The sequence below is a fragment of the Nestor notabilis genome, unplaced genomic scaffold (genome assembly GCF_000696875.1).
Source record: "Nestor notabilis isolate BGI_N333 unplaced genomic scaffold, ASM69687v1 scaffold3588, whole genome shotgun sequence".
Classification (NCBI taxonomy): Eukaryota; Metazoa; Chordata; class Aves; order Psittaciformes; family Psittacidae; genus Nestor; species Nestor notabilis.
This window is the reverse complement of record NW_009938585.1, coordinates 601-23,119: the sequence shown is the minus strand read 5'-3', so window position 1 is coordinate 23,119 and position 22,519 is coordinate 601. Positions and strand designations below refer to the sequence as shown.

The 22,519-nt window shown below is 42.3% G+C and overlaps 1 protein-coding gene across 1 annotated transcript in view; it reads left to right on the top strand.

Moving 5' to 3' along the window:
* The window catches only part of LOC104409510 (transcriptional activator GLI3-like), a gene marked incomplete at its 3' end in the record, with an annotated part of 124,976 nt that extends 103,859 nt beyond the window's left edge, over positions 1-21,117 (top strand). The window contains exons 4-5 of the mRNA XM_010019403.1: positions 15,791-15,996; positions 20,971-21,117. Of these exons, the coding sequence (XP_010017705.1) occupies positions 15,791-15,996; positions 20,971-21,117 (353 nt within the window). The remainder of the gene's footprint in view (positions 1-15,790; positions 15,997-20,970) is intronic.
* Positions 21,118-22,519: the final 1,402 nt, after the last annotated feature.

Here is a 22,519-nt window from a genome sequence, read left to right as displayed (position 1 = left end):
AGCAGCGCGGCGACGGTAATTCACAGAAGTAAAATAGCAGGGCCAGATGCCTGCACATAAACTTCAGCAGATGGTTTTCATTCAGCGCCAGGCCTTTTAGAGAACAGGGAAGAGGAAGCCTGAGTCTAGACCAGAACTGCGATCTCTCACTCTCTGTATAGCGTTGCATCATTTAAAATAGTGAATCAGTGTTTTGTTTAGCTGTTGGTACTTGTTTAGTAATATTTACCTTACGAGTTGCAGATCATAAATTCTCCTTTTGCAAGCAGCTTGCAGAGTAGCTTCAGAAACAGACTGTTTTTAAAACCTATCTGGGAAAACTTCAGAAAGCAAATTATTGGTGGCATATAGTGAACTGCAGGGAGGGAAGAAAAAAGCATATGTGAATCTCAGGTTTTTGATTGAGATATGTAAAAGGGAAAAAAACCAGGTAAAAATGTGAGTTAAAATAGCTATTTTGAATGCAGCTGTTTTACATGAGTTTAGTTATATTGATTTGTTTAGGTAAGCTGTAGTCTGAAGTTTCTGCATGCTCAATTCAGCTCAATTCAGCTTTTTTTCTCTTCCTACTAGGAAAATGCGATACTGACAAAAGAGTGTCTTATTTAAAAGTTCATTTCTGCTGGCACATAAATTCTAGATCAAATAAGGATTCACTGCTAAAAATCACCCGCATTTTTATTTAGCAAGCACATTTATATGAAAGTCAACAGACTTGCCTCTAAGCGCACCAGATTACATTTGGTTCACATCATTCATCTGTTTCTGTGGCGGATAATACTTTGTGACATAATCATTTTCTCTGGAGTAGCTAATTGTAATGCCAAGGAACTACAGATTTATAAAGGAGAAACAATAGCAGCAGATAAATATTGCATTAACAGAGGCTCTTTGTCCTTCTCGTATAGCCAGCTTGATTTTGGGATGGCTGGGGAAGTTACAGCAAATTGAAGTAAGAGGGAAAATTTGGTGGGATTTTTAATGTAGAAGGAAAAGTTTGTAAAATGCAATGGTTTGTTTTGTTAAAAATCCTTCGCAGAAACTTCCCCCAAATTTTCCTTTCTTTTTTATGTTGAGATGCTCTTGAGAGGCAGCAGCCCCCCAGCCTTAATGAGAAAGGCGTGCTTCCACCAGCGGCTGGCTCAGCACCTACGTGATACGGTCCCTTGGTAGAAGCACCAACTCAGGGGGCAACATTCCGGGGTGATGTGGAGGGAGGAAAAAGAGGAGAAAGCTCTCAGTGGTCTTCAGGAACAGTTGTCTGCTGGTCTAAAGGGAATTGGTTGCTTGAGCTCTGCTTAAGAGGCAGAGTGGCACAGGTTTGTCTTGTGGGGCCCAATCCAGTGAAAGGGATTCTTGAAGAAGTTTGTATGGGCTATGTTGTTGCAGTGGAAGGTATCTAATGGCACTTGGCAGCACTGCCACTTAGCTGGTGTATTCCATCTGGGCAGTTGGCAGTGCTTAGACCAGTTCTGCTGCCGTGGAGAAGTGGTTCCTTAAGGCAGGCTTTCACACCACTGTTAAGAGATGATGGAGGCAAAATGAATGTCCAGCAAAGTCATGCCTTGGAACACTGTGTTGCATGTACGCTTTTCTGTGGACTGAGGAATAACTAGGCATGACTTCAAGCTTTTAGGACGCTCCCTGTGTGCGGGTGCGCATCCAAGTGTGCATATTTGTGTGTGCATGCATCCCCTTTACATAATAGGGTGACTGTGTTTGCTTGCATTTATCATGGACTGAGTAATTCTAGATCTTTACAGTTAGAACTAATGGAAGGAGCTACACAGTGTGAGAAAGATGGAAAATTAGAGGGGAAAATGTGAACAAAACAAGTAGGAAAAGTATTCATGGGCAAAACCATTGAGAAGGTATGGATCATTACCTTGATTTAACATCTGACTAAAAATACATGGAATAGCTGCAGTGCTAGAGTTCTGCTGCTTGAAATTTCTATTATCTTGTTCTGTTATCAGCTGCAAAGAATGCAAGCTCTAAATATAGTGCACATTCAGAGGCTCTGAGCCTGTGGTTTCTTGGACAAAATTCCTGTGTTCTTTGTGCTGTAGTCAGCAGTATTAGTCGAGTGAGCAGATATTGACTGTGGTATTCACGTGCAGTGAACCAGAATCAAGCCAACTCTATAGAGGCTGCTGTCAAACTTGTTGCAGTGGCCTGTGAGGTACTGGACTGTGACAGACTCCTTTTTTTTCACTACAATTCTTCCACTCATGTTAAATCTTGCTTCAAAGAGAACTGAAATGTTACAGTCTTAGCCTGCTTTTTTTGCTTTCTTTTTTAAAAGTGTACTGGTGAGATTTCTGTGTTGTGAATTGGAGGTCTCTAAAGCAAGAGTAGGTATAAACTGGAAGAAAAGCGAGCGATGAGTACATCTGTGGTGTAGGAGCACAGAGCATCTTTGTCATACTTTCACACAGTCTTTCCCTGACTTAAAGACTCTCCTCCCCCAAAGAAAGACATCACGACCTGTAATCTTGGCGTATGAATTGAATTTGGTTCAGGCCTTTTTCCCCAAAGGAAGAAAACCCAGAAGTTAAATAACACCTTGTTTCCCTTTTTCTCACCGCTAACTCAATCCGCTATATTATATGCATGTCTGTATTTGTTTGCATATTGTAACAAAAAGTAGGGTCTTGAGCTGATGTCAGCTGTGCTTCTGAGATGTTGATACTGAGACTAACCAGTAGTCCCTTGGGTATTCTTTATTATATGATGCTAGGAAAAAAAAGACCCTAATTCCACCCAAAGGAATGTGCTCCGTGGGTGTTTTATCTGTGTGCCTCAGGGTAGGCTGGGCCAACATTTGTGACTGATGTTATCGATTAGGAGAGGAAACGATTTAAAGAAAAATGATACACTGTTTGATTGTTGCTCTTAGGATGCTTTATGTGACCAAGGAAGGACTTGGGGCCTTATTTTAGAAGCAGCTTTTCATTGAAGCTGGGCCCTATGAAGTTGTCGTGAATGACCAGGCAAGAATACATTGCTTAGTCTCTTGCAGCCCTGAATGTGTAGGTCTCAACCTGCAGTAGATGATAACTGCATTTATTGTCAACTTTATAGGGTAACTTTCTGGAAACCCCACAGAGGTTACACACAGAGGCAAAGCATCCCGAAGCCCATGAGCCAGGAATACAAAGCTTCTGAAGGAACAAATTGAGCTATCATCATCCTGAAAGCATTATTTATGAGGTGCTGTGACCATGGGTGTTAAGGATCAGCAGAAAATTAGGGAGTATTTCGCATGAGAGAGAAATTCTAAACATATCAGATTTAAGTGCCTATCTCTTTAAAGATACACATCTTTCTGTATCTCCTGTTGAAAGTCAGCTTAGATTTATCATGCCTTTTCCACTGGCCTGTGGAAGAGAAGATTGATAGTCTGGTCCAATTTATAGAGGCCACCAACACAAATAGCCCCATTTAACAACATTGTAGACAGATTCTGCGGGGAGGGCAGGAGCTGGATGACCAGGGGCAATCAGGTGTTCTCTGCTTCACCCTGGAGGACCACTATCAGCGTACATCATCAAGACAGTACCAAGAAAGCTTTCAGAGCTGCCTCTATCTTGGTTTGCTGTAAGCATTTCTCAGATGTCACACTTCCATCCTGCCACCTTTTCTGGGAACTGTGTTCCTACTCTTGTGATTATACCGAATTGCAGAGGTGCTGAGGGACCAAATTTGGGATGCCTTTAAGATTTCACTGGACAGAATGCTGGGACATCTAGTTTAGGTCATGCTTTTCCTAGAAAGTTGGACCAGAGGATCTTTGAAGTCCCTTCCAACCTGTTACTCTATGTTTAAATGTCTATGTAGGTTGTCCTACTGGTTCAGTTGTGTCCTGAGTTGGACAGTTTGTTCCTCTTGGGGTTTTCATCTGCATGCCTAGCTACCTACTCTGTTTAGAGAACTAATAATGCTTACAGCATGCAGATAGTGCATTTACCTCAAAGACTTCAGAATTTACTGTTTCTCTAAAAAAAAAGTGTGCAGCCAGAACACTCATTCACTTTACGCTTAGTGCTTGTTTTTCACGTATTTTCCCCTACAGTCACACTAGGATTAGTGTCCCCACTCATTTCTAGTTGTTAAGGTTGCTTGAAGTTACAGCTTTGCCCAAGAAATGCTTTTTTAACTCCAGTTTTGCACTCAAATGGAGCAAGAACCACAGGATGAACAAATTCAGGTAGCAAGTACAATAGGAGAGACATTCAGTCACTGAATTTTGTCTTCTCTTATTGCCCACGTTTGTTTTTAACAGTTAAGATTTATTTTAGCTTGAGAAATTAGAAAAGCTTTCTCTCTTCCCCCAAATCTCGGTTTTGTAGTATTGTGGACGTGACTTAGAGTAGGCACTGGAAATGAAAGCTGAGGGGTTTGTTTTGCTTTGGCTTTGAATTTGGAAGAGTGTTTCTTGGCATCACAGAACAGACATTGAGGAGAGTGTTCATTTGAGGTAACGTGAGAGGCTGCTTTGCCAGGAGAAGGAATTCCTGCCTTAGTGTGAGGAAGGAGTTAAGGGAAGAAGAGAAGCTGAAATTTGCTGAAACAATAGTGAGCATGGCATTCTCCAGTGAGAGCTCGGGAGAGCTTAGAAAAATCATCAGTGAATGAATGAAATGAGAGGGGAACTTCAGCACTTAAAAGTGCCAAAACCTTCTTTCTCCAAAAATTTCTCAAACCATTAACTTACGGGAGTAAAACCCCATTAATTGAAAAGGCAGGTTTTTGTGAGGAGATGGTATTTGTGAAATTTGGGTATCACTAAAGTTTGATTTTGCTGTCACAAGTCATACCCGTCACAAGAAAAACTTCCCCTGAATACCACATGACTTTTATTGAGATTTAGGACCAGCCTCAAGCTCTTCTTTCTGGTCAGGTAATGCCCTTGGGTGGATGCAGTAATCTGGTCCTGGCACTGCAGGAGTGGATCCCAATTAGCAATGCCCTTTTTCCACCGAGTGCATCACTGCACATGGGCAGGAGCTCTTTGCATGCTGGCTGCATCCTCTTCTGATCTGTGAATGGCAGAGAGAGAACTCACAAGTAATTCTAGAAGCCATTTAGACTCTCATAGCTTTGTCCCATTTGGATGTTTTTCTTCGTCTCCCAGTCATGCATACCCGTATGCATGTGCACTTTCTCTGTCGTGCATAACGACTTCAAGGTTATTTTTTAAAGACCTTCAGGCATTTTGGGAGTGTTTTTGAACCAGTGCACCATTCAGCAGTGAATTGCTTGTATAGAGGTCTTCTTTGATGGGCTTTTTGTCATATGCGCCCACTGAAGTTTTAGTGTACTCAAGCATTAGAAAAGCCACTATTTGAGCGTCTTTGTTTTCTTTGTTGAGCTGTTTATTTTGCTTTCTTCCCACACAGTTCCCTGGCCTGGCTCTGACAACTGCTTTTCTGCATGAATTACATTCCTCGGGGCCGCAAGTCTCCTAATTCTTCCAGTCGATTTGATTCCTGCCTGTGTGATTAGTCCTCTGCTCCAACACACAGTTGGTCTTTGCCAAGCACTGCTTGCTAAGTGCCTTTAACATGAAGACCTAACTACATTTTTTAACCTCATTAGTGTGTAGGGCACTGCTTCATTCCAGCTTAATAACACAGCCACTATTGAATCATCACTTGCTCTAAAACAGGTTACAAAAAGGTTACCTAAGTTGTCTGGTTTTCGCTTTGTATGACTCTGTTTTTGCTGGGTAACAGTTTCTCTCAGCACATGTCCAGTTTTAGCATGTAAGTTGCTTTTTTGGAAGGTGACCCATCGATTCTCCTCGGGTAGATTTGCAATGCTGAGAAATTTTGTACTTGTAGGTTCAAAAAGAAACTCGGCACCTATTTGGAAATCGTGAATCTAAGTAATACAGCCAGTAAGAAGATGTCGGTTGGGGGGTGGGGAAAGAGGAAGAGGGCTTGGCAGAGCTGAGAACATTTTCCTGCCTGTTTCAGCTTTAGAATTACCAAGATCTCATCCTCACCTGTTTTAATACAGGGCTTCTCACCGTAACGCTGGATTTACGGTGCTGATGCCAGAGTCTACATTGGTTCACTTTGTCTCACGGGATCAGTTTTTAGCTGACTGTATCATCACTGAAATTCAGATTTTGGTTGCAGTCGCACATAAACTCGAATGGAAAAGGCATTACAGGGCTTGGAAGTGTTGGAAAGGCAGTGGAAAAAAAAGAAAGTTTCCTAAGAAGACAGCATCACCAGGGAGCCGGGGGAAGAAAGGATGCACTGGGTCACATGCCGCTTGTGATGGTGCATTTGTGCAGTTGCATAGCACAGCCACTCAGAGGGTGAGACTTCATGATTAATGGTGTTTATTCTTGACAGAAGCCTCCTTTATTTATCTGCAATACAGTTTAGTGATTTTATCAGTCACCTGAATGAAAAATATTCAGTCATACCAATATTGCAGTGTAAATTGAGTAGAGTCACTTTTTATTATATCTTTCAGCCTTATCATCTGCACAGTAATTTTCTAGCAGGGGTTTGATATAGAAAGGCTGGATTTAGCTGTACTTGACACAAAGCCTCTTCAATTTCCCCTAAAAGTTCAGGCTACTCTTAGAAATGTGTATAAATATATATATATAAAAACCCTCTTATCCAAGCAATTTCAGGATTTGAAAGAATAAAGATAAAATGCTGAAACCTGGATGTGAGAAATGTTGTTCGTATGAAAACATCTAATAGCTCTGAAGCCGCTGGTGAAATGCTCTTTAGTGTTTAAGCTTGTGGCTTAGTGCAGTTCTTTTTGCATGGCTACGTAGTCTGACTTTCTTCTAATCAATCATCATCCAACTCCAATCAGCATACAGGCAGAGCCTATCGTTCATCCTGGGTGTAATTTCAGAGTTGAAGACTATAATGGCCACATACAGCACATTAGTCACTGCGATAACAGCTAGTGGCACTCCTGAGGAAGGGGGAGGATGGGGGAGAAGGGGGATAAAATTCTTCTCATTCTCACAGTGCATTAGTGAAATAGGAGCAAATGTTAAACAAATGTTTATTCAATTAGCTGACTTAACAGCATTAAGTGTGAGAAAGCTGCTTGACACTCCTTTGACCCACTCTTTTGCAGGAGGAGAGGAAGGAGAAAGGGAAGGAAGAAAGGGGTACATGAATGCCATCAGGATTTATATATGCCCACATAGTCATACGATGGTGCTGCTGTGGTTAAACACTTCAAGAGATGGCAGGCCCTGCCTGTAACTGAGAGGAGGCTAAAATTTGAATAGCAAATGAGACCACCTCTAGAGCATCAAAAGAGAATTGCAGAGCAGGGAAGTTTGCTGTAGGAATGCATTTGGTAATTTCGCTGTCCGGTCTGTTATTAATAACAACAGATAATGAGTATGCTGTAGACCTTTTAGATATTCCCACTGCACTTTGTGCTGTAGCAGTTGGAAGCTAAAATGGTATGTGGGGCTCCGTGGCAGTCTCTCCTCTAATATGTAGCAACGCTTTTTTCCATGGCTTATTTGAATAACATCTGCTTGTCCTGTGCATGGATTTTATGTTTGTGGTGATGAGTTCTGCACCAAACATGGCATTGATACATTAGCCTCAATATATTAATGACCACAAGTCAGTACACTTGGAATCAGCTGAAGATGGAGGGAAAATTTACTGGCACAGGGACTGGGCTGCGCTGTACTGGAATAGGGACTTACCCTGCTTACAAGTTCATAGAAGTCAGCATAGCTGAGCAAAGTGAGGCAATGCCTTGGTAAGGCTCTAGCAGAAGCAAGTGATGGAAATCACAGTGCATCTTGTTAGCATTACTTTTATTTACTGTTTACATTCCTGTGATGTCCAGCAGCTCTGTGCAGGATCAGAGCTCTGCAGAGTGTTGTGCAAATACAAGGAGCAATGCCAGGAAGATCTCGTGGTCAGACCGCTTTGGCAAAGGAACTCTGGTGAGTCGGCCTCGGGGATTACCAGCCCCAGCTGTTTTTCTCGCCCTGAAGATTATCTGTTGTGTCTCTCAGCAGGGTCAGGCTGTGAGCTTTTGCCCCATTTACAGTCTGGAAACTTTGCTGTGGCTCATTGAAACCAGGTGTTGAAGTGGTTAGAGGCAGCGATGTGCTGTCTGTGCTGTTCTAGGGGGGCAGCAGATGGATAGTTGGGGGCACTAAAAGCTTGCAGAACTGCTGCAAAATGTGCTAGAGGACTTCTGCTAGAAGCCTAATAGGCAAGTGGTGTTTGGAGGGAGTAGTTATGGTCAGTCATGTTTTTGTGTGTTGGCACCTTTTGTTCGTACAAGCAAAGAAATTGCCAAGTACCATCATAGAAAATGGTTTGGGTTGGAAGGAACCTTAAAAGCTCATCCAGTTCCAGCCCCCTGCCACGGGCAGGGACACCTTCCACTAGAGCAGGTTGCTCCAAGCCCGTGTGTCCAACCTGGCCTTGAACACTGCCCGGGAGGGGGCAGCTACAGCTTCTGTGCCAGCACCTCACCACCCTCATAGGGAAGAACTTCTTTCTCGTTTCTAACATAAATCTCCCTTTGTCAGGTTAAACCCATTCCCCTTGTCCTGTCACTACATGCCTGTGTAAAAAGTCCCTTTCCAAGTAAATCTGCATAATCCTCCCCTAGTCACCAGTTTCTTTGCAGCAATCCTGAGAAGGATTTGGAGAAGGAGAGGCAAGCTGAGATGTTCTGTATGCAGAGGCCAAGCGGACAGTGTTTCAAAAGAGCACCAGGGGGCTGTGACAGCAGTTGGTGGCAGGATGGAAGGAATCACAGAATCATAGAATAGTTTGGGTTGGAAGGGACCTTCAAAAGTCATCTTGTCCAGCCCCCTGCCATGGGCAGGGACACCTTCAACTAGATCAAGTTGCTCAGAACCACATCCAGGCTAGTCTTGAATATCTCCAGGGATCTTAGCTGTAATATTCATATTTTTAGAGGAAAAGGAGAGGCAGGTTGTCATGGGGAGATTACCACTGCGTGAGGAGCAGAACAGGAAACCTGAGCGTGAATTGGAGAAAAGCTGGGAGACAGTACATGGGTTTATTTGCATTTTGCATAAAGAAGGAATAGTAAACCAGTCAAAACTGTATCTGTGCACATTTAAGGAACACGTGTCAGGATTCATGGAATGAAACGAATATGCCTTGACTCAGTGGCATCTGAAGCAGCAGTAGCTCACTAGTCAATGCAGAGGTTACAGTGGGCTGAAGGTCACCAGCGTTATAGGTGACCTTACGTAAACAGAATGTTAAATAATAGCATGAGTATTTGTTGCCTTTTACAGTATAAACTCTTCCTGAGGGAACCTACAAGCTGATGGTTGGGTTATTTATGAAGCATTGTAGGTAGCACAGGGTGTATGTAAAAAAGCTGGATCTGATTTCAGGCAGTCCATCAGCTGAAAAATAGGAATACAGTCACTGACTAAAGATTTAGTGCCTTGATTAATGTAGCCAATTTTTAACTGTAACTGCATGAGGTTAGCACTTCCCAAAGCAGGAAAAGAGAACCAGAAGAGCAGTGTTTTGCTGTGGATCATTGGCTAATGGTCGTGCATGATTTCCATGCCACAAACATCTCTTGTGCAGTTATTTGTGTCTGTTTTCTTTTTTTCTGCAATGATACCTTTTAACTTGGATGGAGGAACATTTTGTTCTAACCTAAAGTGAGGTTATTTGTATATTTTAGGAATTTACATTGCAGAACTGCACACGTTTTGTAAGACATTGTCTGTGCCTCGATGAGAAAACACTAATAATACAGCATCTCTTGGTCTGACCTTTCCATTGTAGATCCTGAACATGTTCTGAGTGCTCTAGCACAGTTTTACAGATGGGGAAACAGCAGATGAGGAACTCAGCAAACTTGTCCAAGGTGGCACAGCAGACAAGTGTTGGAAACCGATCCAGAGCTTGTGTACCTTAAACCCTGATCTGGCTCCTCTTACACATAAACTATATAGGCACTGACCCGTTCATGATTTATTTGTACATATGTCTACTGGTTGCTACCAGATCCAGTTCTGTGACTGACTTCCCCATACTGACTACAGGTCCAGTGTGAATTTTGGAGGAAAAGTAAACAAAGTACTGACTAGGTGGTGGAATATGGGAAGGAGTATTGGAAGTCAAGGTTCTTTGTCATACTAGGACTAAAGCATGTTCTTGTTTTCCTCCTTCTTCATTTGCACCACTAAATGCATTTAACAGTGCTTACCTTTTTGTACTCTTGAGCTCTTTTACATGAAGTGTGCTCTGACATTTCCATGTATTCAGTTAACTCTAATTCTTTAAATTTTCAAAATAATTTGCTTAGTTTCCTAAGTCCAAGAATGCAGTACAGCAGCTTTGAGGCAGTGAGTGATTTTAGGGGAATGGACTGCCTCTTTTAAGATGTAGTTTCGGGTCGGGGGGAGAGGGAGGGAAATCAGTGTTAAAAGATTATATTATTGGTTTTCCATACTATATATTTATGGGTTTGAATGTTTACAAATTTAATTAGAAATGCAAAGAGAAAAGGATGGTGAAATTGCACTGTAAAAATAGCACTGGCCTCACTCTCCTTGCACTGAAGTCAGTAGATGCTTTACTGGTGACTCTCGGGGAGAGCAGAATTGGGTCAGCACTTTGGCCTTGTGAAGATCATGTCCATGATCACTTCAGGATTTTATCAGCTATATCAGTGGCAGTTTCCCATCAATTGCGGTTTATATAGGGTTGAACCCTACAACAGCAAGTAAAGGTTTTGAGAAGCAGGATGGTTATTTGACTCTGAATTTTCTTGTCTCATTTAGGTGCATAGTTAGCTGCCTGAGCCTGATTTATTGATCACCTATAACCACGTATGTGCTTGTAACTGTGAGGAGTAACTTGATCACTTGGGCTAATCACAGCTATTAGAATTGTTCTCACTTGCATTTTCAGGATCAAGCCCTAGAGCTCAGCTTTCCTGATATAAAAACCTTTTACACACTAACCCTTTGACTGAGGGTTGGTGTGTACAAGCAACTATGGCATTAAACAAACAATATGCATTTAACATGGGAGATACTACCAAAGGAATTGAGCCATGTGCCTATTTAAAATAGGACTCACTACGCAACAAGGGAGTCCTTATTGTTTGTTCATCTTCCAGGATCTACTGGAAATAAGTGTTAAATGTTTTAGGGGCAGCCATCAGAAGCTTACTGCACCTAGAAAAGGATCATAGGAAGCAGTTTAATGAGTTTTAACATTTTTCAATTCTCCAGGCAGGGTTGAATTGAGCAGGTATCAGAGAAACACTGTGGATATCATTGGTATGAGAGTTATGCCATCAATGCTTGCTCCAGCATTGAATAACGTACTGTTAAATGATTAAATATCGAGGTTTGAACTTTGACACTTTCATAATATAACAAGATGGATGAAAAGGCAATAATAAATTAGGTTATGTTACAATATTTCATCCCTCTTCGTTGACAAGCTTTGTTCTGTGAGATAGATGATTGTTCCATCTGTAACCTCAGCTCAGTGTCATATTTACAATGTTATAGTTAAGGATCACTTGCTGTTTTCAATATAAATGTATTTTTCAACAGATTCATAAAAGAGCCATTTAAAAATTTATCAGGACAAAACTTGGCATTAAAATTTCCAGTCCTGGAGTTATAGTTTCCTTTAAAATCAGGGAATGCTTAAATCGCTATGTTTTTTTTTAAGACAGGTTGTGCTTTAAAGAGGTTTTTGCCCAAGCACATCTTAAAGCTATTTGGAAACTATTCATGGCAAATCACTTCAGCACCAAAGCAACCTCAAGATTCTCATCAGATTTTCCTGTGTCACAGACCTTTGTGGCTGTCCTTGTGTGGCTTTACATCGTTGCTATTGAAGACAAAGAGGGGGTCACAGTGCACCCCAGGTCCCACTGTACTTTTCACAGTTGCAAGAGATGCAACAACAGGAATAATGAGCACTGCATTGATATTCCCTTACTCAATTACAAGTGTAAATCCATGTCAAGTGGCTTCATAGTACTTTAGGCTGGTCCTCTGAATGGTAGAACTGTGTGACTTAGTTGGGAAGGGGGTGAGAAAAGGAGAATGGCAGGTTGGGTTAGGGCAAATTGGAATTCAGTGTTCTTGTTACGAAATTTCTGAACAGTTACAGGTCCGTTAGCTTGGGAAACAAAAACCCATTAATATTTCTGTCAGTCTTCATTTCTTTAGAAGCTGGAATTCACAGAATATTTTAGTGTTTCAAATGTATAGAATTCAAGGAAGTTGTGTATTCCCAGCTGTGGTTTCCTTTTGCCTCGTGCCATAGGAGCAGTTCAGGAACATAGGTGGGAGAAAAGGTGCAAGTTAGAAGGGAAAAATGAGCCAGCATTTGCTGCCTTTGCTAGCCTAATATCCAGAGCTGTCCTGGTACCTCTCACATCTCAATCTGTCACACTAGGGATGTGGGCAGAGACTGGAAATTGCTGCTGAATCCTGACAGTATGGCACTGAGAAGAGAGGATGGCTGAAGGGCCACAGTCAGCAAGCTCTGTGCCTGCTTACCTACCTGGGGACTTCTACCCCTAGTCAAAAAACACGTGATTCTTTCAAGATTTGCAGGGTCTTTGGGAGTAGGCACAAAGGTCCTGATTCAGAAAAGAGTATGCATCTGCTTTGCCCCTCTCTCTGAAGGAGGCCTCAGTGCTCACAGTTCATCATTGAACAGGAAAACCCCTGTGCCGGAGAAGATGCAGAGCAAGTTCTGATCTCCCATGGTTTATGGATGAGGCATAAAGTCGCAAGCAGCATCACTGAAAATGTCCCTTTTCTCGTGCTGAAGCCTCATTGCGTCCCACAGAGCAGCCTCAGACCCAAGGCAGAACACCATTAGTTAAGGTTAGAGACAAAGTACACGTGAAATAAAAACGATGGGAGTGGATTGCTGCTCACATCTGGAGTTTTCACTTGCTTGTCACTGAATGAGAGTCTGCAGAGCTGCTTCTGGGCTCTGCTGTTTGTTGTTTACAGGACAAAAGTCATTCTTCATTGGTACACAAAGAGGTTGCAAAGCAACAGCTAGTAGTAAGCGTGTTTGGCTGCACCCTTTCTAAAAGTCACGTTTTAGTTTGTAAAGGGGAGTTAAACAATACTTTTGGAAGATGTTCATAGTGAAGTTTAATCGTGGAGGGAAAGGAAGAATATGTGATGTTTATTGGAATAAATCAGGAGGGCTTACACAGTGGGACTGAGAGCAGATGGAGGCAGGTAAAGGAGGGTCTGGAAACAGAGGAGTGAGAAAAGTACAAGCTGGAAGCGAGGAGAGAAGTAAGCAGCATGTTCAAATCAGATGTTGGAGAGAGATTAGTAAACACTAGAGTCCAGAGCTGGGAATTTTATGTGGAATCTGATGACTCCTTATTTCTGCCTCTGAATACAGCCTATATGCCTGCTGCCGATTGATGTTACACAGCTTGGCATCCTTTCTCTGGCATCCTTTCTCTAGCATCCTTGGAAAACTGAGGAGCTCAGAGGAGCAGGGTGAGGAAGAGGCTGGGCTGAGGAGGAGGAGAAGCAGTTGAGTCCTAGTGTCCTTGAATGGCTCCCATTGGATCCGGAGGGAGAAGCTGACAGCCTGGCTCTTTCTAACTCCCGCGGCAGTGTTTGGCTGGTGGCCAGCTGGAGAGTGAATCACTGAGGCTGATACAGACTTTGAGCCGTCTTGCAGGAGCTTTTAAATGGTTTTCTGTTCGATATGCACTGGATAAGGCCAGGGCTCCTGCCTGCCTGCGTGCTCTCCGGGTGCTCTTTGGGTTCCTAGCTCTGAGATGGGATTGCTTTAGAAAAAATGACTTGTAAAATGACATCCAAACTTAGTTTCTCGGTTACCCGGGTGTTAAATTTGCTGTACTGCCGTGTTTTCCTCGCTGCCAGGATGGGAAATTCACCCTGTAATGTGATATCCAGCTGTGGTATTTTTGCTTCTTACATCCCCCTGATGAAAGGCTCGGCCTGATACGGAACCACAAAACAGCTTCGTGGCTGGTGGGGTTTAACAGTACCAAGAAGAATAGAGCTGCGTTTCCAGCGTAAAACAAAGGGGCTTCCCAACTACGCAGAGAAAAGGTGCTCTGAGGAGAGGAGATGCCTGGTTTTTGCACGGTGCTGGAAAACAGCTTCTGGTTTCAGGTTCTCTGCATTTTAAGCATGGTGTAGGTGTACCAGTGGGTGTCTGGTCTTCCCATGGGTCACTTGCTTGGGTGCCAAAGGAGTGATTGCACTGCCAGTACCTGCTGCTAGCACACAGCGAATGCAGTGCTCTAACTTTGGAGCTAGGAGGTAGTTTCATACGGGAAGGCTAAACAAGCTTACCTTGAAGAAAGCTGTAGGAGGGCAAGAAACACACAAAAGCCAAATAGGGAAGGAAAAAGAGGGAGAAAATCCCAACAGGATAAATCTTTATTCCTCAGATTTTATGAGCTATCATGGATTCTGTGGCAGGGAAGCCAGTGTCACGTTAGGATGTGTAACTTTGATCTTTGTCCCACTCATACGCTGCCATTTCCAAGCTGATGGCAGGGCAGAATCAGCTCCTGTGTAAGGTTAAGTCCTCTTGGCCTACTAGGTGATGACAGCTATCTCTATTGATCACAGTATGTGTATGTTAAAGAAAGAAAAATACATTTCATGTTTTATTATTCTTTGTAAGCCAGCAGCATCAAAGGAACAGGATGCCCTTACTGCTCTCACAGCTGCTGCCTGCGTCTGTGCTATATATATGCTAAATTAATTGGAAAAACAGGGACAAAAAGGCATTTAGTTCAGGTCAACCAGTTGGACTACAGCAAATGCATGACAGGTTTAATCATTGTCTTTTGCCAAGGATGATGAAATTTGGACTTTTTCCAGTGCCTTTGGAGGCAGGATGCTGTAAGAGAGGTCTCCACACAGAGCCTGGATGCTGTCCTGTCGACAGTGTGGGGTGATGGAGACAGTTACAGCAGGTTATTTGTCTTTTGTCAGTTGTGAACTCAGCTTTCAACCTTGATTCATCACAGCTTCACACACGTAGTCCGAGAAGGCACCACAGCTCTCCTCTCTCAAGAATGAGGTAGTTAACTAATGGGGTCTTGTTAAAGGCATCAGCAGTCTCTGGTGACATTCTAAACCCAAACATACGCAGCAATCTTTTCTCTCTTGTACCATGTTTCGTGCATCTTTCACGGGAAGGGGCATTCCATACTCCAGAGGACCCGGCTGTCTTAACAGCTTACAAAGTTTGGGTCTTGTGAAATGATTTCTGTATATATGTGTAGTCTCCCACTTTCAGGAGAAGTAAGCTGGCAAGTGAAGGGAGTGGGTGCAGTGTAGCTCTTGAAACTTACTCTGATAGTCATAGAATCATAGAATAGGTGGTTTTGAAGACATAAATGGTTCAGCATCTCTGTGTGTTTTCCATGTTGCGGTAAGAATTACGATGTGGTATACAGGGTGCATATTTCACACTAATTGAAGTGATTTTCTGCTGGACTCCATGGGAAAGAGTATTGATGGATGTAAAGATTAAACCAAGTATAAACGCACGTTAAAATTCATCAGAGAAATGTTGCTAATATGGGTAGAGAGAAGGATTAATTTCCTATCTTTTTCTTTCTAGGCAGTTGACTTTAGTGGAAGTTATTCCATGTGCAACCCAGTTCTGTTCTTCAGGAAATGATTGTGTTACCTTTACAGTGTTTTTCTTTATTGTATCAATAACGTGGCTGGTTTTTGTTTGTTTTTCTTTCTTTTTTCTTCCAGGCCTTCTGCTTTATCAAGTAGCCCGACATACTCAGAGCTTCCATTCCTTAGAATTTCCCCACACCGAAATCCTGCTGCAACATCAGAGTCTCCCTTCAGCACCCCTCACCCATACATTAACCCCTACATGGACTACATCAGGTCCCTGCACAGCAGCCCGTCCCTCTCCATGATCTCGGCAGCCCGTGGGCTCAGCCCAACAGACGGTGGGTTAAGACAGGCTTCCTGTTTTCTGTCATTGTAGCAACTTAAGTTATATTAATCTTGTCAACATTTCTTTTCCCCCCTTGTTCAAAGCAGCTTCAGCAGGTTTGTCAGACATATTCATTATGTCATAAATGTTTCAATACTTCATCAGCCGATCATGGCTCATTTGTACATCTCACAAATGTTGAAAGTTCAGGGAGAAGGAAAAGAAGAAAAAGCCCTGCCTCATTCAAAATTTAAGCTGGAAGGGTGGTGTATCTCTTGTGATGTCTTTGGTTTGTGGAGCTGACCCAGGGTGTGATTCTGTTCTCCAAAGAAATCTGCTGTGTCTGCACTGATGTGAGCCAGATTCTTCATAAGCATTACGTCAGCGTATAGCCATAGAATTCTTCAGGTGCAGAAGGCTTATTAACTAAAATAGTATTTTTCAATCATGTAAAGCATGCACTGATGTGTTACATTTAGTCAACAGTTCTGTTAAAATGGTGTAGAATTATTTCAGCCAATGATACGGCCAAATGAAATGATGCCGATGTAGAGCTGATGATCAGGACTGGCCCCTTCAGTTTAAATGGTGGGCAGTAGACTTGAAACATAACTGCTTTATGTCTTGGTGTGACCATGGCTATTTCCAGGTTATTTGAGTTGAAGTGAATTCCTGTGATCACTCTTGTCATTACTCTGGCACACTTCCTATTCATTTACATGGGAGTTTTGCTGAAGCGAGCGATGAATAGAGTTGCAGAAAGGCTCAATGTTGTTAGCAGTAGGTTTTTCAGTACTAGAGTAAACATTTTGACATTTCAAAATCGCAGCATTTGCTGAAGAGAGCTAAAATATAACATACTTGGAAACAAATATGTAGTGAAGATAATTAAACTATTGTTTCAACTATGGGAAGGATCTTCCCAACTATGCAGAAACTTACCAAACAGAGTTAAACTGCCTTTAGCTGAATTTGAAAAATGAGCCATGCACTCTATCCAAATGGATAACTAATTAATCCTCACTTGTAAGAACATATACCTTTACAGTTAATCCATTAGTTATGGGCACATATTCTTATGAGAATAGATTTTAATGGCCTATTGTCAATCAAGGTATATGGCATGCACATAGGGCTTTTCCTAGCAGCACTTTGGATGCTGTATGAATCCATGCTAATTCTACCCTTTGTATTTTAGCCAAAGCATTAAAAATATAAATACGTATATTGTGAAGGAACAAGCTGAATTTCAGAAATACATGTTTTGACTTGTGGAGCTTTGGAGCTTTTGATACAGGATAAACATGATAGAACTATATGTAATGGCATAAATTGGGAAAATTCTTGTGATATACATTCGAGCTTTTCATAAAAGCTGATATGAAGAACATTTCACTGTCTTTCCTTTAATAATCTTCAGATCACATTCCTGCAGAATTTTATTGGTGGTCTAAGGTATGCTCCAGTTGCATATACAAAGAAAGGAGGGAAAGAAACCACCTATCACACAACCATATGACATTAACCTGTGTACATTCTTGGTCTCAGGTATGCAACACCAAATTCACTTGTAGGCATGTAGTGCTCTAAGATACACTGGGGAATCTGAATCAGCAACCATTTCACACTCCGGAAGGACAGAGATCTTCTAGAGGTGCTTTACTCTATTCACCAGGCCAGTGGTAATCACTCTGAAACTCTTAAGATGTCTCAGGGTAGAATTTAGTTCCAGATTCTGGAATTTAGGTCCCTGCAGTATAGAAATGTCTGTGATCTTGGTGTGCTGTTTTGCCATTATAGTCCAGTGAGTTCTAGACAGTGCATTCAGTGGAGCCTTAGAGAACTGTTCAGTTCACCCAAATACAGACACCTGCATGTTATATTTGAATCTGGATCTTCATCATGACTATGATAGATGTGTTTTGTGTTGGTTCAGGTCTGTGAAATACCTTGCCTCAACTCCTGCTGCCACCTTGGAAAGGCAGTTTTCTCCTCTAATGTCTGTCATCTTATGTAGGTGCCTTGTATATCCATGGAATTTCAGGTGGCATAAGACACTGGGGTGTAGACAACACAGTTGAGTATTCTCTGTCTTAATGACATCCCTTGAGCTTTGATTGCTGACTCTATGCACAGTCTTAGCCTTTCATAAATACAGGTTAGGCATATTAGCTTAAGTTTCTTTCTTTGTGTTTTAAACAAATACATGTTACCTAACGTTTCCTCCAGGCTCACAGCTCACCTTTGATCAGTTACACAGCCCAGGTGTTGTGCAGCACCTAATGAAAATACAGTAACTTGACTGAGGCACTGGAGGTATATTAGTAAAATGACGTGCTCATTAAAAAGCTGATGAATTTTTTCTCTGGCATCCGTAGTTTATTGTGTGATCCGTCAGGTGTGCACTTACATGCTTTTGTCTGGTGTAGGTTCCTGGGATCAGATGATCCAGGATAGGGCTTGAGCACTACTAAAATGCAAATAAACCCCCCTGTGATGTAAAGGGGTACAGGCATATAATGTACTAGTAACATAACAGACACCATGGCTTGTCATACAGCATTTGAACTGTGAAGACTTGGAAGTTGTTATTGTTCTTCTGAAATTCATAGCAAGATTTCTCTTGCTACCCTGACTGCTTTAGGCCAGTCAGATAATTAGGTCAGTGTACTATTGGGCTTAGTCTGTCGTCTCACAGATCTGGAGATGGCCAGGAGCCAAAACAATCTGGAACAGAACAGAGAGCAGTTTAGTGTTCACTACAAGTCTTGCCAGCTGTAATTAATGACTGCCACAGCAGCACTAATGGCAGAGTGTCTTCTGTCTTGTCACTTCACCTTACCCAGCAGAGTCAGTGAGGCAGGGGTGGCAGAAGACTCATCTGAACAACACAGAGGGACCGGGGCAGGGATAAGGATTGCATTGTCGGTATGTGTAGAGCAGAGTGCTCAAACGAAGCTCAGCAGTGCGCACAGTGCAGAAGCAAATGCCTCCCCTTGTAAAGAAGAGCAGGGGCAAAGCTGAAGCTACCCAGGAATAAACAGCAGAATAATTCAGGGCTGCGGGCCTTCCCGTTTACCCTTCATTTACCCTTCATGCAATACATCATTTAGTAGGCTAATTTTTTATGTTTGAAGAAGGTAGTAAGAAACGATCTTTAAAGAGCAGCGGAGCATTTCTCAGCTTATGGAACATTTAGTCATGCAATTATGTGCTCGCTGCGTTTTCTGCAGCAGTTCATTTTAAAGTTTGCAGCCAATGTTATTGTTAGTTAACCCAGACACTTAGGTCAGAAAGCTCAGGAAGCATTTTCAGCGTGTCTGGAAAGATACGATGGCTGTCTACTACAGTAAAACTTTTAATGTCAGTGATTCAGTGTGAGTTACTCCTCTCTTAAGATTTGGTCTGAATATTTTTTTGCCCTTCCACAGAAAGTGGTGGTGGCTGAAGTAGATTATATTTAATTGAGAAATCAATTTGTAATGTGGAAAAAAATGCCAACAGCCTTTAATCTCAGCTCATTTTTAATGCCATTCCTGTTCTTTTTTGATGTACTTTTATTTTTCTGAACCTTTCCTGAAACTGGTTATGTGTAACCTTGTAACATCAAAAGTGCATTCTGCCATTTTCTTTGGTAAAAATAAAGGCAGATTATTATGCATTTAAGAAATCTGTTGCTGAATAAACTTTTCTTCAGACTCCAATGCCATGTTTACCTCCTTTTCATGTCAATATTGATTCTTTGCTTCTGGGGTTTGCATTTAGGCTTCGATTCTCTAATGTTAACATAAGTTGCCCTTTTTAGTAATACTGTGTAATGACGATATTCAGGTTAAGTTGGTAGCTCAGAGAAATTCAGCTTAAAATTCTGTTTCCATTCAAGAATCAGTTCCTGGGATCAAAGACAAATCTTATTAAATAATAAGAAATAATACAGAAATAATCTGTTGGGGTGTAGCCCATTAACCTAAGGAACTTGAAGTGGTTCAGGCAAACTTACATACCAACTTCTGGTGAGCAGAGCATAAGGAAATCTGAACTGCTTTGCAAGTGGGACAAGTAGAGAGCAGAGAGGAGGGCTGCTCACCTCATGGAATGATGCTCTACTTACTGTAGCATCTGAAGCCTGTTGAGATGGGGTGATACTAAAATTTTGTGGATTTTTGTGTTTGTACAGAGTTGTCCATTAGTTGGTGCATGCTTGGAAACTTCAGGGGAGCAGACTGCTCACATATTATTATTAAAGGAGAGAAAGGGTAATAAAAGTCATTATCAGAGGACTGCATTGCTCGTCGTCTCACTGATGGGATGTAGAGCCTATTTGGTCATGTTTGCAGAGTCAAACAGACTCCGCAAACATGCTTATGTCAAGTACACTTCATATATGAATTTTGAAGGATGGGATGGCCACATTCATTGACTTCAGTCTGTCCTCCCAAAAAACTGCTCCTGTGTTATTCATGGACAAGTAGTGTTTATCCTGAAAACATGCTTTGTCCTTGATTTCTTCTCAACTTATACACAAAGTGCCACTGTGAGTGAAAAATCTCCTGGTCCTCTAAGCAGAGACTCCAGAAACTTGAATGCTTATGGAAGTTCAACCCCGTCGTTACCTTAGAGACAGAGCCCTTTGGACCAGGGATGAGGTAAATGGGAATAAAACTCTAGGAAGGTTTTCCTGCCTTTTTCTGTCACTACATAAATCATGCTAGTTTCCATTGCTGTCAGCCTGTCACTTTTTAAGTCACTTAATAATAAATATAAAAATATGAGATCACCGAGCTCATTAGTATTTTATGCCTTGCTGTTTTTTGAGTGGTGTCTTTGCGGTGTCAGTGGCTGAAATATATTGACCGGCAGTGGCATACTGCAGATGTTGCATTACATTAAAAAATAAACAAGCTGTTTTAATAGCCAGCACTGTGATAAAACTTTCCTTCTCGTTTATCTTACGTCATTAACGGCGCTCTTTATGTTGTGTTTTTAGCTCCACACGCTGGCGTCAGCCCAGCTGAATATTACCATCAGATGGCTCTGTTGGCAGGCCAGCGCAGCCCGTATGCAGACATCATTCCTTCAGCTGCCACGGCAGGAGCTGGTGCTCTTCATATGGAATATCTTCATGCCATGGATAGTAAGTGATGTTTTCTAGACAGTCCTACAAAGGGAACCACGTGGGTTGTTCCTGGCCTGACCCAGAAGGCCTTTGTGGAGGTAGAGAATTGGGAGTCAGTGTAAGCCTCCTCATGAGGCTGGAGGGCCAAAGCATCAATTGCCAAGTATACAAGGGTTACGTCAAGTCTGAAAGTAAACTTTGAAAATAAGTAGGGAGAGGAGCAGGACTGCTCCAGAAAGCAGGTTATAAATCTTACTTCCAGCAGGGCTGGAGTGCTTTTGAAAATGTCCTTTTCTGTTCACAATCAGTAACTCAACTTTCGTCGTTAGGGTGAGTATTTCACTGATGAGCTCTCTGTTAATAAAAGGTTTGCATCTGTCTTTCCGTTAGGAGAGCATGCTCCTCTCCTTTTCACGTAGTAGTAGCCATGCTTGCAAGTTGTGTATCATAGACTTACAGACTGAGAACACTTCCAAGGTGAAGCAGTTTGCTGAATTCTCAAGGATCCTGACTTAGTTTTCCCTAATATTAAGAGCCTTCTTTACCTACATGAGCGTCTTGCAGACCTCTAATCTGTCTCCTTTTCTCTGGATAAGGAGGAAAAGAGAGCACTCCATTCCAAACTGCACAGTACTGCTGCTTTTGATCAGCCAGAAAGGATAATGCAGAGCACTCCTCTCTAGTTGTAAGATGCTTATATGCTTTTGGGGATGTACTCAGTTCCTTCCAACAAGGGTGGCCTGGGTTCAGCTGTAACAATTGTATTACTGTGTCTCTGTGGCCAAAGCTTCTGAGAAAGCTTTTTCCAATTCCATTACTGTTTTGGCATCAATTTCTTGAGCCTTTTTAACTGATTGCAAAGAACAAAGTTTTTGTTATCCTCTCTGAGGTTATGGTTCTCCATGACATGCTTTGCAGTCCATGGATGTTGTTCCGCTTGTTCTCTGAGCATCTGCAATTCAGCCTTTCAACAGATGCCATCGAGTTGCCTTCCACTGATGTGGTGGAACGTAAATGGTGACCTCCAGTATTCTTCTCTGTGGCCAAAGCTTCTGAGAAGTGGTGGTGCATGCCTGTAGTCCCAGCTGCTTGGGAGGCTGAGCCCACTGAGTCGCTTGAGCCCAGGAGTTCTGGGCTGCAATGTGCTATGCTGAGGAGGTGTCCGTGCTAAGGCTGGCATCACTGTCGTGAGCCCCGGGGAGCTGGGGCACACCAGGTTGACTAAGGAGGGGTGAACCAGCCCAGGTTGGAGATGGAGCAGGTCAAAGCTCCTGTGCCGGTCAGTAGTGGGATTGTGCCTGTGAATAGCCACTGCAGCATAGCCTGGGCAACACAGAGAGACACAGGTTCCTTTTTATGGGGGGTGTTACAGTGGAAGAAGTTTCTGAGAAAGGGAAGGAAATAATCCAAGCTGAAGGCC